Source organism: Chelmon rostratus, chromosome 19, assembly GCF_017976325.1.
Source record: "Chelmon rostratus isolate fCheRos1 chromosome 19, fCheRos1.pri, whole genome shotgun sequence".
Classification (NCBI taxonomy): domain Eukaryota; kingdom Metazoa; phylum Chordata; class Actinopteri; order Chaetodontiformes; family Chaetodontidae; genus Chelmon; species Chelmon rostratus.
In genome coordinates this window covers 7,681,329-7,697,568 of record NC_055676.1, presented here as the reverse complement: position 1 = coordinate 7,697,568, position 16,240 = coordinate 7,681,329, and the positions used below count along the sequence as shown (strand labels likewise).

Below are 16,240 nucleotides of genomic sequence, written 5' to 3'. Positions count from 1 at the left end.
AATGGTCCTTTAAGTTGTCATTACACACATTGTGACTAGAACATCACTATCAGCTGGCTGTTGAGTAACCTGAGATATCGATCAGGAAAAAAACAGACATACCTGCATCATACCTGCAGCTGAGGCATTGCCCCGTTTGATTACACATTCAAGATTTAAACGTACAGTGTGGAAGGCAGATAAAGCCAAAGTGAGAAAGCCACCAACACCAACTGGTTATATATGTATGTATCACTAAGAATACGCAATGTCCAGCCCCATCCCACAAACAAGCCTGGTCTCGTCTCCTCGTTTAATTCATGATATGTGCCAGATAAAAATCAATCCTGGCCTCCCTCCTCCTGAGACCTCTGACAAATGTCAACCCTGACCTGACATCTTCACGGCCGACGTCTCCTCCTGCAGTTCAGGGAGGTCAGAAGTCCAACGTGTCGCGCTGGTACTGCAGCCGGGGGCTGTTCTCGCTGTAGAACTGACTGAACCAGCGCCTGTGTTTCTGGATGGCTGAATCCTCCTTCACCAGAAGAGGCTTGGAGATGTACTTCTTGTTATTCCAGATCATCACATCCCGCTCAAACTAGACACAAAAAGAAGAAAGGAGAGGGTCACTGGACCGACTCGTGAATTATGATTTGAAAAAGCTGTGACAGAGACAAACAGTGAGTAAATGTGAATATTAACTTGTGTTACCAAACATGACAACTTGAAGTCCATTAGAAACATGCTGGTTTTAGTCTCTTTCCTGCTTTACTTCCCCTGAGCGCATGTTAATCAAACAGGTGGTGCACTTGAAAAGGGGACAGACTTCCACTTAAATAGTGCTGGGAATTAAATAATAGCTAAGAAAATTATAATTTGTGCTGCAGTGGCTTATTAAAGACTGCAGGGGTTTCTGTGTGAAGTGCCGTTAATTAAATGTCACTCCACAGCTTCTCCATCAGCTGCTGAGACTCAGGCCACAAACTCCAGTCCAAACCCAAAGGTTTGTTTTTATTTCTCAGAGGTATAGAAAAACATATTGGTTTGGTATTGGCATCTAAACGCAGCATACAGGCATTAGTGTTGTGAAATTTGATTTAATGATTTACAGTCCAACTGAAAACACAAGCATCAGCTGATGACACTTTTTTAAGGGTGCAGGTTTTTTGCAGAACATTTCAGCTGCAAAGCAAGCGAGAGATTCCCGCTGCAGGCCAGTGACTCCGGCATACACAGTCACACAGTCACCATCTGCATCTGACATGTTTTACACTTACTCTGGCCAAACTTCCATTTCAGCAGACCCATGCTGCGTCCTTTCTGGCGTCATTCACAAAAATGCTTTTCTTCTACTCTTTTGAGCCAACTTTTTAGAATTCAGTGACTGTGTTTTTTTTTCACTTCACCACACAGTTAATTATCAAGTTTAATGAGGACTATTTACACCTTCTCTGTGACTGTGTGGTGTTACATCTGGTGGCAATGAGGAGAGAGAATTAAAGCAGGCAGAGTGGGAGGCAAATGCACACAATAATGTCTTCACATTACATGACTTACTAAATTTTTAACTCATAAATAACAGTGATTTAAAAGTATTATGAACATTAATCATGCAGTTCGGTTGCTTTGTATGAACTGTACAGTAAATGTGCTAGAAGAGGCTAAAAAGCTCCATAAAGCCACAGAGTAGCTGATAACTGCAATGCAGATGATGATGATACATGCAGACAATGAAGGACTACGTCAAAGCGACAGCAGAGCTTGACTGTGTACTGCACCTGAATGGACTCTGCTTTGAGGATGAATTTGGGCACCAGAGGTGGGATATTAGCCTGATAGAACATGATGTGCGAGACGCACTGCAACAGAGGCTCCACTGGTGTCACACAGTGCAGGATGAGACCCCGGCCCAAGAAACTGTGGTCAAACAGCAGAAACACCATCCCTGGACCCACCTGAAGCACACACAAATGTTTGATAACTGCAAACTGTATGTTCATATATGTACAGAGATCTGCACAGACACATTATTCTACCTATTATGTACAGTATGTGGGTTGATTCATTATTTACATCTACATCGATTGAAGGTGGTAACCAAAATAATCCAATACATTTTGAGTTTTTGAGTTAATCATTAACATACAGACACAGTAATGCTTAAAAGGCAACATTGTGTTGATCAGACCTGAACGCCCATGATTTGTTGCAGGATGCATTTAAATGCACGATTAAGTCCAATAATGACTACTTCTCATTCTACTTCTCATTTGATTTCATCCTATGTTGATCCCACCTGTGTTACAGTAACCATATCGTCATCCTCAACATTTGTGTTGGGTCTTTTAGGATCCTACTCCTCCTGCAGGTCTGTGCAACTGGTTAAACAAGTGAGATTAGTGCTTTCAGGGTCCACTTATTCATCATATATAATTCAACAGGCAGGAGAAGAGGGGACAGACGGCATGATGGATACTAATATTCCAGGCACAACTGAAAAATTTGGTCATACATGGTTTTGTAATAAGGAACTGAACTGCTTTAGCAGACAGCTAAATGTTGCACTACAAGAAATCCTTCTAAATGTTTTCAAGACAGCCAGAAGCCATGTTAATATTAACTCTTCATCTAAATTTAACAGCCATTTAAAGAAACACAGCTCTATCAATATAATTTACAAATGAATCACTGGGAACGATGTACAAACGGCATTCCCACTTTGTCCTCTACTGTACCTGTCTGGCCACAACATGAACATCCAGCAGAGGCCAGTGGAGTCCAAACACAGTAAGCGCATGTTTCACCAACATCTGAGAGCAGTGCTGGTTGGGCTCTGACTCTGGTTCCCACTGAACCTTGAATAAACAAACGCAGAAACAGACATACATTAATACAGTGGCATACAGACACAGAATTACCATTAAATATAGAGCCCAGCCCCAAAACGGTTTAACACTTTTGAAAATTTAAATAGTTGGAGGGCGTTCATTCATTTTTCCTCGCTGCTCTGCAGGCAGCCACAGTGAGGGACCGTGTATCTTTCGTCTTTTTTTTGGAGAATCCTTACCTTCCAGTCATGGCGCAAAAATTTCCAGGTTTTGCTGTTGGTGTAACGCAGGTCGACCCCGCTGACAATGCAAGGTGTGTGCAGGTGAGCGAGGTGGGCGACGTCTGCTGCATTTTCAGGAATCTCCTGTAGGGAGGAGAGAGGCCACTGTGACACACTCCCATGATTGCATTAGAAGCGCAGTAATGTAAGCACCTTCTCTTCCTGGTGAGTGTGAATTAATGCACAACTACAGAAAGAGTTTTTTTCTGAGGACTGAAAGTAAATAGCTGGAAGGCGTTCATTCATTTTGCCTCGCTGCTCTGCGGGTACAAAGGAAAACCTCTTAAAACACATTGGTTTTCATCTTCAAACAGACTAAAACATGCTGCGTAAGGAAAAACACATCCACACACACACACGCCCACCTGTATGTGAGCGTTGACATAATGCTCAGTTCTCCCCCGATACACCCACTCGCCCTTTGTAATTTCCTGCTGCTCTGGGACTGTCCACTGAGGATCTTTTCCATCACAGTGAAACCAAACCAGGATCTGGCCATTGACCTCGCAGCTGGGCCAGCTGCGCACCTTGGCAAACTCTGGCACTGAAAGACGAATGAATCTCATTAGTCAGAGTGTATAAAGGGTAGCATTTTATTTAGACAATCCACCGTTCAATCCTAACAGTGGACAATCGGTTTCACCACTGTCTTTTAACACAGAGTCAAAACACAATGCTGGCCTACTGATTTATGGTAAGACTTCAGTTAATTTAATGTTTAAACATGAAAGAAATTCAATTGAACCATTTCATGCTCCACAGAGGATCAGACGTTTCCTTTAGGGCCACTCCATCAGCCTTCTCTGGCGCCACCCTCTGGACAAACTGTCCACTTTGTAAACAAATATCCAGATTTGTACAAAATTTATCCAGATTTGCTGTAAATATTCATGTTCATGAGGATCTCACAATAACATAAATACCATTATCTTGTTTGTTCGGTTCAAAAGTTTCATTCAATGCAATTTAATGAATGTTACTTGCTTCCAGGAGCCACGAGCAGGGCTTTACACTTCGAGTCATTTTGCAGTAGAAACAGTAGCAGATTTAAAAATAACGCATGCAGGCTAACGCTAATAATGTGCATTTGTTTAGATGAGGAATGTCTGACAGTCTGACAGTTTTTCTTAATTGTACCTTTTTTTTTTGCTTAGTCTTTAAATCATACACTGAGGCATGGTAATACTGTATTTCTTTGTTCTCCGTGCCACAATTCTCTGTAGAACAAAAATACATTTTCACCTTTTTCTGCATAGGGGATCTTCACACACTTGCCATCATTCCCCTGAAACTGCCATCCATGAAATGGGCACTCTATGCAGCTTCCCACCACCCGTCCTCCCACAGCCAGGTTGGCACCCAGGTGAGGGCAGTAGGCATCCAGCACGTAGGCCTTCCCATTCTGGCCCCGAAACACTGCCACTTGCTCACCTAGGACGATTAATTACAGTATGGACAAACACTTAAGAAACACTTCCATGAATGAGCTGCACTGATGTAATGAAATTTAGGCTGTGAAGTTGTACGTGAGACATGAGAATTAGAGTATAATTATCTATACCTTTCACTGAAATACTCAAATTCAATGTACGTGCAATTGTATTGTTCCGCTATAGTTGTGTCTCTCTCCAGAGTATCTCCATTGACAAATGCATAAAAAAAGCAATTATATTAAAAATAAGGGAATAAGCATCCCGCAGACACCAACACAAAATATGTACAGATTTCAAGAACAAGATTCCACTAATTTCATGGTGGAACCTGCACCTTGAGCCATCATTTGTTCGTGAATCCTGAAGCCTCTCATAAACAGAGATAGTGTACATAGATACAGGAACATAGATACAGAGAGTTCACTGTGCACTTGTCATGTCTTGTCAGATCTGTTAAGTGTTTTTGTTCACGAGCGTCATGTCTTGTCTTACACTTCCTGTTTTATTGTGAAACCTAACTCTCCTCTCGTTTCAGGCCCTTGACTTCCCTGTCTGATTGTCTTCCCCACCCTAATTGTCTCCACCTGTTCATTGTTACCTCGTGTATTTATAGTCCGCGTCTCCCTTTGTCCTGTGCCAGATTGTCTTGTGCCAAGCCATGATTTATCCAGCATTCCTTGATCCTTGTTGTGCTTAGTCTGTTTTGAAAGTAAGTTCTAGTTTATTTATAGTATTTTTCTAGCTTTGTTCTTGATTTTCATTTGATTTTATTCTAGCCGATTGAGCCCTTTTTGTGTTAAGATTATTCTTCCAAATTATTCCTTAGCGTCATTTGTTGAACTTTTCTGCCATACTTTGTATGAGCTGTTATTATCCTGAGCACCTTTTGTTAAATAAATTCCTCATTGATTTTGAATCCTTGCTGTGGTGTCTGAGTTCTGCATTTGAGTCCAGAAACCTCGTGCCTCCGGGCTTGTCAGCACTGCAGCCTGGTTTCATTCCAAGGTCCTCAATTATCAACGTTTTATCACATCCCTCAGTGTCTCATACAAACACACAAGGTACCTTTCAACTAACTCCACTGTAAGCTCCTCTGCTGCAATATTAGACACTCATAGCAACCACAAAGTGGTGGGTCAGATACAGGACCTTCAGCCAGAGGACCGGGGTCATGACTTGTGTGAAACCAAAAGTCGACAACCTTTTCCTAAATCTAACCACACTGCAACCATTTCAAAACATTAACCATGTGTTAGAAAGGCTTTCTGGCAGGGGTTGTCTGTATGAGGCGCCGAGGAGTATGAAAATGCGATCTGCATTTGATGGCCAGGCATGAAAACATGTTGCCGTCGCTGTCTACGTTAGTATCTTTTTCAGTTTTCATATTTTAAACATAGTGGCTATGAATCATCATGTCAACTATGAATCATTATTTTTCCTTCAGCCACCATACTGTCTGTCTTTTGCAAAGGAAAAGCAGCAACCATTAGAAGTCAATGTTTCAGACAGCTACACCTGCTCTGATTAGGTCCCAGGGATGGACCACGTTATATGGTGCACGGTCAGACTGAATCTGTGCCCCATCAGACACCACATGTGGGCATCTACCTACTATACCTACTGCATTTGGCTTGACTTTTGACTGACCTATAAACTGCTCCCAGATTAGCACAGGTTCGCTGACTCTAAGTAACCACAGAGCCAGCAGTGCCTCGTCAGGGTATCCAGTAAAATTCAGAGTAATCTAAAATAAGGCTCGTTCAAATGAGGGGTGACACAGCACCGTTCTGCTGTCCCCATAGGGCAGAACTGATCCACGGCGCAATGTGTGAGATGAGCCCAGGGGAAAAGACATACTCGGCAGAATTTGATATATGATGTAAATGGATGACTGCAGAGATACTGCATTCATTCACAGCAGGATGCAGATCCTGAAGGAAGGTTAGATCTGGATCAAAAGAATTTGGGGCACTAAAATGTCAGGGGGCTTGTGGGGGGCAGCTTCTATTGTATATCAAAAATGGAAAGAAAAAAGGCCATCAGCTTCTGAATGTGAATTGAATGTGAATATGATAAAAGCAGCATGTTCACCATTTCAGCCACTGTTATGAATTCATCCACATGGCTTTTAGCCTCCACTGTCATTCAGCTCAGGTGAACAGGTTTATCTTCATGAAAAAAGAGCAAAATGCTTCTGCCGATGAGGATTTTAGGTCATGCCTGAAAGCTCAGGAAAAAGCTGGGTCTTGAGTTGGGATTGCTTTTTCACTGTATTTTTTAATTCAACCACCAGAAAACTGACATAAGTTGTGATTGAATCTAACTTCTATCTATATTATCAGTTATCTATTGTTGTGATGGACTTTGTCACAATTGTTAAAATGTTTTATAGATTAAAAGATGACTCAATTAATTTAATTGGAAAGTATTTGACGGATTAATTAGGGCTGAAAATAATTAGCATCCTGGATCCGTCTGTAAGAGCAGGTGTCATACACAGTTTCATACACAGCTTATCTATGGCAGGTGATGAGGCAGAAAGATTAAAGTGCCACACGCTCTTTGAAACCTTTTTGAACTCAAGCTCAAACAAACCTCTCTGACGAGATCAAACAGCCCCACCTGATGTCAACACGAAGAACAAATCTAAAATGTGAAACACGGAACAAATGAGTGTGTGGAATAAATTCAGACTTCATCACAGAGGCAGAAATATGACATATCAAAAGCTTTAAAGCTGTCGGTGATTAGCTGTCATATCGCTGATCATAGAGAGACCTGATGCAGGATAGACTGGCTGACAGATCACCATAAATTCAAAGAGGTCAAAACTGATCACGACAGACGTCAGACTGATTTGATTTTAAAGAGATATCGACATTCAAGATTTGGCTGTGAAGATTTTAAGACTTCCTGCAGGAAAAGGAGCCATTTAATGTTTTTCAATGTTTGAATGATGCAAATATCACCTGACCGACATGAACCAGTGATGGCCTGAAGTTTGTTGGACTTTCAACAGAGGATTTATTTCTGTATAATAATTTTCTAATTCATTTGCAACAGTAAACACAAACCAAGAAATTTGAGGACATCACGTCTGGAAAATTTTAATTTCACTATTTTCTGACACTTCATAGCCGAGACAAAACCATTCATCAGTTCAGCGATCCAATGAGGAAATCAGGAGATCAACTGTTTGTTCAAAACAAGCATGTTACTAAGCACCCTAATCCCTAATCCCTAACAAGGATAGTAGGCCATTGTGTTTCGAATGTATTCTTACAATGGCAAAAAATGTAACATGAGCTTGTCTTTCCTATTCTGGAAACGTAGCCTCGCTACACTCCTACCTGAGACTCAACAACAGAGACCAGGTGACACAACAAGTCTCAGGTTTGTAGAAAAGCCAGCAGCGGCAATCAAAACCTCAAGAACTGAAAATGTGCTAGCTTTGTTGAATTAATATAAACCTTCAATGAAAAATCAGATATGAATCATCGGTTTTAACAATTACACCTCCTACAATGTAGGTGCTGAATTATAATACATCCATACTTATCAACCTTGCAAAATAATTAGTAACTGAGTCAGATTTGAATGTGATGCCAATTGAAAATACTTTGTACTCTCTGTTTAAGTATTTATTTAATCTATCAGTAGTTTTGTGCACCTGAGAATTACACTATTTTGTTTATAGTGTCACTGATTTGCGTGACATTTCACATTTACATGACTACTTTCTGAAAATTCAGCTCAGGCTCTTCAAAATCCAGAGCAGCAACTGTCACTTTAAATCAGCGACATTGAAGAAAAAGAAATCAAAAGACTTAGAGACACTGAGAGGATACAGCTCAGCCACAACACATGAACACATCACAGCCTGCCAGGTCATCTGGTCGCTGTCTATCAGCTGCTGCCCATGGACCATGGACAAGACCGTGGAGAGGCGACAGTCCTAGCCTATCCCATGAAGCAAACTGAAGAGGCTCCCACGCTCAGTGGACATGTCTGCATCTCTTATCTAGTTTGGTGCCTTGTAAAGCCTGCAGCACTTCAGGTAAACGGGTGCAGAGTCAGCATCTTCTCTGCCTGCTCCACTGCTGAGCGGAGGTGGTATATCTGCTGAGGCATCCAGACTCACTTCACACACTTTGATATTTGGGGAAACTGCCTTTTTGGGGGGGTGCTGACAAACGCATTTGTTATGATTTTTGTTGTTGTTGTTGTTGTTTTTGTTGGCTTTCAAAATAAAAGACATTTTATTTTAATATTGCTTCTTGAGTGTCTTGTGATGCTCGTGTTTAGGCCTGCACCTCAATGCGTCACACGCTGTGGCACTATGGCAGGTGGTTTTTTAAGTTTTAAGCAGCGGTAATGCAGCCTTCTGTGCTTGTCATACCTAGAACAGAGACGTTTTGGACGTCGCCCCTCTCCAGCAGGTGTGAGTCCAGCACTCGGTACCAGCCGTTCGGATAGACCGGAGGCAGCTCTCCGGTTTTCCTCCTGCGGCGAACCTCGTTAGCCGCCCGGGCTCTGGAGCGACCGTCCCCAACGATGTATCCCACATCATCGGGCGCCTTCAGCAGCTCCAGAGGGCAGAAGAGCAGACGGTACAGCCAGCCCACGGCGAGGAGGGAAGCTCCGGCGATGATGCACACCACGGCCCGCTCCGGAGCACCGAGCAGCCACGTTTCCCTCCATATCCGCAGGTCTCCCTGCAAGACAAGCATCGCACCCACTCCCAGCCCAGCGCTGGCTGCTATCTTCCCTGTGAGCATGGTCTGACTGGCTCTCCGGTGACTGTGGTGTCGTTGACTGGCTCTCCGGTGACTGTGGTGTCGTAGACAGTCACCGGAGAGCCAGGATGTCTTGGAGACGAGATGAGCCACCTTGTTTAAGCCACACCCAGGGTCAGCCCCATCAAACTAATTGAGCATGAAGAGAACAACTGATTCAATCATGATAAAACAATGGTGTGACTTATTCCCTCTGGCAGACCCAGAGAAACTGGAAACTCGGAAATCTACATGAGATAAAGAAGGAGTAGGTAGGTATACATTTGGTTTATGAGACCGTTATTATGGTCATAAACTTTATCCCAGAGTTCATATTTCATTCCCTTCAATTTCCTCCCATGGCCAACATATCCAGCCTGTTTTAATTGTCCAAAGTTACAGCAACCCCGCTAGAGGGCACATTTTCCGCAAAGACTATAAATCTGCATGCCCCTGCAGTTAGAGCAACATGAAAACCAGTAAACTGATCACACTGTGGAACTAGCAGTAAAGGTTCAGGAAGTCGCTGTCAATCACAGGAGACAGGACTGGCTTGTTTGTGAGGGCGTCTGATAGAGGCGGATACAATCAGACACTAACTAAACATACATCTTATGCACATCTCCATATACATAAAGGGAAAATCATTATGTTCTGTAAACTTCAGTGCTATTTGAATCGCTAAACTAAACAATTTGATTCTACCATCTCTCATTTCTTATGCTTCTTTTAGACTTTCCTCTGTCTCACATTATAATAGTGGGGTGGCAGACATTATAACAGCGTAATGTGTGATCTTACACTCATCACATTTGGCTGCTTCTAATCTTGCCGATCAAGGCATTAAATTTTATACGTTGTGGAACAAGTTGGCGGGCTGATCAGGGAGGAAGTCTCCATCAACGACAGGAGACAGAAGCAGGCTTTTCACAGCAGGATCTAGATAAATGGACACAGAATTACTTACATGTACATTTTTATGTGGTTTTGTTAGTTTGCATGCAAAGCGTACAAAGTATACGAGGCCATTCACAGTGGAGCAGCACTCATTGCTTGAGGACCTGATGGGGCCTGCTGGCCATTGTTAGGGCCTCTGGATCACACCTCTTCAAACAGGCTACCATAATGTAATCAGTTGTGCACTTGACCTTCAGGGCAACCTGGAGAGAAAAGAGTTCAAATGATCTCTAATTTCCCAGCCCTGATTTTATACATATGTATGCCCTCCCAGCTCATTATTCTAACAAACAGTGCTAAAATCTCCATACAACCATAGAGAAAAGCACGGTGTAGTTTTGGGCATGTGCAGACAGTGGAGTATATTGTTTGGAGACTTCACTTAATAAGCAGCACAGCTCCGACCAACTTCAACCTGAGCAAAGATCAGCCACAACTGGAATCACCTGTGTGGTGTGCAGGGCTTTGCATCTAACACCTATCATCGATTTCAAAGCCTCAGAAGTCGGTTGGGTGATTCTGCTTTGATAAAGCATGAGGGCTCAAGGCTGGCAGTCTGTGAGACTAGAAAAGTGGCTTATGGCTCTCTGGCTGATTTTCTGAGGTATGCTTTTTATAGGTCTGCAACTCTGCCGACTTCACTCGAAGAAATAACCCACAATGCAAAGAATATTGTGGAATTTGGCACTGTGAATGTCACTGATGTAAAGAAACAAATCATCAGCTGAAAAGCAGTACATTTGAAAGTGCTTCTGATGATATTGGATGTGGTGTAGGTGTGAAGTTGTGCTAAGTCCTATCATTTACTCATTATGATACCCACAAAGATGACAGATTTCCTTTACTCACAAGGTTCTTTGCTTACACTGTTTTATTTGTATATTCGGTGTATATTTGTATAAAACATCACTAAGCATCTGTGACACCATGTGATGGCAGGCTGGGAAGGGTGCTGGTCCAAAGGCGAACATAACGAAGCCTCATTTCCCGCCCAATGGAGCTCTCGTTCATTTTAGTATTGATGTCCAGGAACTGGTGTCCAGGATTGGTAAATTCAGGCCAGGTCACAGGCACCTTCAGGTTTCCTCTGTTGGGGTCCCTGTGAAAGTAAGCAGAGGAAGAAACACTTGTGAAAGTACCCTTTAGTTTTGTAGTAAAATAATCCTCCAGCTGTTAAAACTTTCCAATGTTGCACATGCAAACAGTGTTTTACCCAGTTCTGGCGAAGTTAGTCCAGTAAGCAATCATATAGCCAGAGAGGTCTCTGTGTCTGTCCCCATAGGCCTTTGGCGTGGTGAAGGGTTTGCCAAACACATACTGCAGGTCGTCAGCGTGGTCGGCTCCCACCCAGTCATGGTAAGGTTTGCCTGGTCCGGCCATTAAACTGGGCTCAGTCAGCAGGTAGGAGTAGGTACGACCAGACCTGATAAAGACCATCACGTCCTCGGTTTAGCCTGTGTCTGTCAACAGTCTGATCACACCAGTCTCAAACTTTACCCAGAATTATTTTATGATGAGTAAAACAAATGGTAAAAAAGTGTGTCTTTAAGAATGTCTTTGCGTAAAGTTGTCCCATGCATAGTGTAATAAAACAGGTAAATGATCTGTCGGTGTATAAAGACTTAAGGCCATATCTGTGTTTGTGGTGGTGTTTAAAGAAAGCGTGCAGTTTCAGGGTTTTTTTCCTTTCTTGTCTTCAACAAGTATTTGTATTTTATTGCAAAAAAACACAAGCCTGCAGCAACTAAAAGATATTTAAAAGGAATCAAGCAGTTGGCCTCACCTGGCGTTTGCAGCATGCAGGTAGATGGCAGTCTGTATAGGAACCAGGAAGATGTAGTCAGTCCCAATGTCCACAGCAGTTCTCTTAATAGTGTTCTGGCTGGGTGTTGATCCCCAGTTGGCAGAGTATTCAGTGAAGGCGATCTCCGCAGCAGCTTGGCCCTTGTCTTCGGTATAAGCAGCGAGGAGCCTCTTCACATCTTCTCTGCAGTGAAAATAAGGTAGAGAGCTCTGTTAGTGCAGCTCCACTGTCTCCGGCCTCCAAATTTCTCCCCTCGCTTTTTCTCTTATTTGCATGCCCACAAAACAAAAATGTCTTCTCTCTGAAGACAAATCAGCCTTACACGGGAGTCTCTCGGTTCTTGTTACCAAGGGAAGGGATGTCCTTTGAGGTGAAGAGGTGTCCGTCCATGTTATTAGCCCCCAAGAGGTAGTCAGTTTCAGCAGCGTTGTGGAACAAGTTAGCGGGCTGATCAGGGAGGAAGTCTCCATCAACGACAGGAGACAGAAGCAGGCTTTTCACAGCAGGATCTAGATAAATGGACACAGAATTACTTACATGTACATTTTTATGTGGTGTTGTTAGTTTGCATGCAAAGCGTGTTTTAGCTCAGTTTTGAAAACCACTACTGTGATTTTGCACTTTATGGTGAATCGTAGGATGATGTCCAAATGGCATGAGGCAAAATAAATAAATAAAGTAATTGGATCCATGGATGGTTTCATTGAAAGAAAATAAGGCTCACTGTCTGGGCTGCTAAGTGAGATGTGGGGGGCAGCCATGGTGAGAGTCTCAGCATCAGTCGATTTCAGACAGGCCACCATCGTGTCATCAGTGGGGCAGCCGACCTTCTCAGCAACCTGAGCACATGGTAATACAGCATGTATGGGCTTACTTAAGTGCTCCAGCCCTCCAATGATAACAGAAAATGTCAGTGAATTGATTTAATGTGGCTTTTTTCCCATTGATCAACAGAGAAAGACCCTCAACAGTAAAACTTTCACAGGGGGTGAATCTATTGGCACAATGTTGATGGCAAAGACATTTGCTGCATGTGTATAAAGCATACATAATGTACAGTATATGCAACTTAAATACATTATAATATATGTGATATAGTGATACCTAATGTCAGCTTTGAACATAAAAAAATTGTTGCAATCTTCTGGGAACAAATGGATGACTGTGGCTTGTAATGTGTCAAAAGGACGATGAACAATTGTTTAAAAATTAGGAAAATCGTATGATTAATGGAAATTATCCTATTAAGGTAAAATTAGGACTTTTTCCATCTCCACGATATCTGACATACCTCCTCTGCAACCTTGCGTGGGTTCCTGCTCATAGCCCATGGGCAGAAGGCAACACCGCTCTGGGAGATGGCTCTCTTGAACAGCCCTTTGTTATGGGGAGACAGAGTCTGTGTAGCAATACATTCATAGATGTAAAATATGTGCTTGTAGTTGCGTTTATTTGCATTAATTTCCCGCCTTCTGTATCAGGGAAATGTGTGAAATAGAACTTTTCAGGCCTTAAACTTGCCACATATGGCTTTGTAAGGGGGGGGTTAAGTTGCAACTACTAGATTTATTAATAGTTAGTACAATCTGCTTTACAAATATTTTTCAGGAGGATCATACATCAGGCAAATGTTTTTAATACAGCCTCTCACCTGGAAGCTGACACTAGCTCCACCTGCAGACTCTCCAAAGATGGTGATGTTGTCAGGGTCTCCTCCAAATGAGCGGATGTTCCTGTGCACCCAGGCGATGGCGGCCTGCTGGTCCCACAGACCATAGTTTCCTGTCATGGTGACAAATTTTGAGTCAAAAGCAGATTAACACAGCAAACAAGTCTGTGGATGAACAGGCAGGTAGCTGAATGTAAGAAGCACGATAGGAGGACGAAGAATTGGCAAATGTGCAGGATTTCCTGTTTCAGCCAATTCCCATTAACTGCCCTTACCAGGTAAGCGAGAGTCCCCAGTACTGAGGAAGCCCAGTACTCCCACACGATATCCCACAGACACCACAATAACGTTGCCCTTGTCTGCAATTTCCTGACCGCTGTACAGATAGTTGTTGAGGAAATTTGGCCCCATAGAACCGCCGACCATGAAGCCTCCTCCATAAAACCAAATCATGACTGGGAGATCTGATGACACTTGGAGCGAAAAAGAGAAGCGAGAAGCATGTTTTAATTTTACAAGCGAGCACATCAGCTGTGTCTGTGACTATAGCAGTGATATACAGAAACACAGAAAAGCTACCTTGTCGGCCATGAGGAACCCAGATGTTGAGGTGGAGGCAGTCTTCGCTACCAAAGCTTGAAGTCTGGAGCATGCTGATCTGGAGACATCTCTTCGCAAACTTTGTTGCCTTCAGTATGCCTGGGAATGAGAACAACACGAATCATTTCTGCTCAGGGGTGAAGGGGTGATTTTGCAGCGTAAGGGTCATTTACACACCATCCCAGCCAGGGTGAGGTTTGGGTTTCTCAAAGGTTCCAGGCCTGGCAGCGAAGGGAATCCCTTTGAAAACATCGACAGAGCGGAAAAGACCGAGGGGGATATTCTTTCCCTGAACACCACCACCTTCTGTTTGTACCACTCCAAGCTAGAGACACAGTCAAACAAGAGCTTTCACCTTCAGTGACACTATAAAACAGTGAAGTTGTAAGAGCATATGATAATAGTGCAGATTGTTTATATTGTATATTACGGGTTAGGGTTAAACCTGAATGTATCGTTTAACCTATTTTTCCCTTGATGTATAGACAGTGTTGTGAGAATAAAACTCTCTGTAATCTATAGTTGGTCACTGTGCACAGAATGTGCTTTTGAGAAATTGCATTTACAATTTGTAAAATTGGAATTTCCTTCATTGTGCTGAAGTTAAACCATATATATATAGATATAGATTTAGCTTTAGATACACACAAATTGAATGAAATTCCTTTAGACTTACAGAGGCGGCTGAGGCCGTTCCCAGAGACAAGACAACAGCAAACAGAACCTTTAGCTTCTCCATGGCTGTCCAGAAGGCAGTGCAGTCCTCTCCGGGTGCTTATAAACGTAACCCCCCCCCCCTCCAGAGAATAACTGGTAAATACAGCTGTTATTCATGTTACACAACCTTTACTATTACCCTACAGTCCCACTGACCATGATTTGACCTCTAAACCTGTGATGGGAATCAGCCGGGTGTCATGTTGTATGTTTCTATATTCTTTATATAAAGTATTAATATGTATGTTTTTTCTACATTCCCAACAAAGACATAGGACAGAATGTTCAGTCTGAATACATCAGTGTTTCGGCAGAACCTTTCAGTAGAAGCAAGTCAACACATCCAACGTTTTTCAGAGCTATAGGAACGCTGTTCATCTTTGATATTAGGATTTAAGTGTTTGCTTGGCAATCACAGAGCTCACACCATAGATGGATACATATTGAAGTATATGGAAGAGGGAAAACCCCAGCAGTCCTTGTGCAGTGGGTAATGAGGCAAATGCTGCTGTTGACTCACAGAAACAGGTGGAGCGCTTCTCAGATTAGCAAAGAGCACACGGTTTGAGATAAGATAAAACCTCCAAAATAACCCCACACATCTGAAGTGCTGCCGCTGGTTGAATAATGTATTTGAACTTCAGCATTTTGTTCTGCAATCACCAATTAAGTATAACAGCAGCATTATAATTGTTTGCCGATCAGTTCCTGTGCGCAAGTAACTATTAATTTCACATTATTCTTATCACAGCGCTGTTGTTGCGGTCTGAGATGTTGGCTGAACTTCACATGCAGGACACAGACAATGGAGGATGTGAATAGCAAACACTAACTAACAGCTGGAACAATACAAAAAAATACAAGAACATAATTTGTTTTTTCAGAAAAGTCAAGACTGTTCTAACGTAACACAGCTATATTTTACCCGTTGGTTTCTAGATACGTACAAAATGCTGAACAAATTTGGGAAAAACAAGCAGTTTGTATAAAAGGTGTTGCTTCATTATCTTTTGCAGATTATTATATTTGGATTCAGGATCACTTGAACAACGCTACCTCAGCCTCCATTGCTGGTGCAAGAGGAGAGACTGGAAATCACCACAATCAGCACATTTCTTCCTCTTTCAAGCAAAAAGGACTTTCTCCAGTGTTTACATAGTTAAAGATTAAACAACACTGGTGATGTTTGCAAGGTGA

General features: G+C 42.5%; 2 protein-coding genes across 2 annotated transcripts; both read right to left on the bottom strand.

The window, feature by feature from the left end:
- Window positions 1–415: 415 nt before the first annotated feature.
- On the bottom strand, window positions 416–10,378 carry zgc:92275 (cholesterol 7-desaturase nvd). The gene is made up of 8 exons (XM_041960671.1): window positions 10,358–10,378; window positions 8,921–9,446; window positions 4,331–4,519; window positions 3,454–3,632; window positions 3,047–3,172; window positions 2,715–2,834; window positions 1,758–1,934; window positions 416–577 (listed from the first exon to the last, which is right to left on the bottom strand). The coding sequence occupies exons 1-8, from the start codon at window positions 10,376–10,378 to the stop codon at window positions 416–418; spliced, it is 1,500 nt and encodes a 499-aa protein (XP_041816605.1).
- Window positions 10,379–11,162: 784 nt separating this feature from the next.
- On the bottom strand, window positions 11,163–15,071 carry LOC121623072 (bile salt-activated lipase-like). Its single transcript, XM_041960209.1, has 11 exons — window positions 15,003–15,071; window positions 14,504–14,651; window positions 14,306–14,425; window positions 14,002–14,199; window positions 13,709–13,839; window positions 13,349–13,456; window positions 12,782–12,896; window positions 12,380–12,566; window positions 12,037–12,240; window positions 11,467–11,676; window positions 11,163–11,352 (listed from the first exon to the last, which is right to left on the bottom strand). The coding sequence occupies exons 1-11, from the start codon at window positions 15,063–15,065 to the stop codon at window positions 11,163–11,165; spliced, it is 1,674 nt and encodes a 557-aa protein (XP_041816143.1). The 5' UTR covers window positions 15,066–15,071.
- Between the last annotated feature and the right edge of the window lie 1,169 nt (window positions 15,072–16,240).

What these genes read in the sequence shown, in the direction of transcription:
- zgc:92275 (XM_041960671.1), bottom strand. Translation starts at nt 10,378, where the DNA reads ATGGCCAGCAGGCCCCATCAG. An exon ending in TTTTGCGCCATGACTGGAAG is followed by an intron (nt 2,835 to 3,046) that starts GTAAGGATTCTC and finishes TGTTTATTCAAG; the next exon opens with GTTCAGTGGGAACCAGAGTC. An exon ending in TTCATGTTGTGGCCAGACAG is followed by an intron (nt 1,935 to 2,714) that starts GTACAGTAGAGG and finishes TGTGTGCTTCAG; the next exon opens with GTGGGTCCAGGGATGGTGTT.
- LOC121623072 (XM_041960209.1), bottom strand. Translation starts at nt 15,065, where the DNA reads ATGGAGAAGCTAAAGGTTCTGTTTGCTGTTGTCTTGTCTCTGGGAACG. An exon ending in GAACGGCCTCAGCCGCCTCT is followed by an intron (nt 14,652 to 15,002) that starts GTAAGTCTAAAG and finishes CTGTGTCTCTAG; the next exon opens with CTTGGAGTGGTACAAACAGA. An exon ending in CTGCATGCTGCAAACGCCAG is followed by an intron (nt 11,677 to 12,036) that starts GTGAGGCCAACT and finishes GGTCTTTATCAG; the next exon opens with GTCTGGTCGTACCTACTCCT.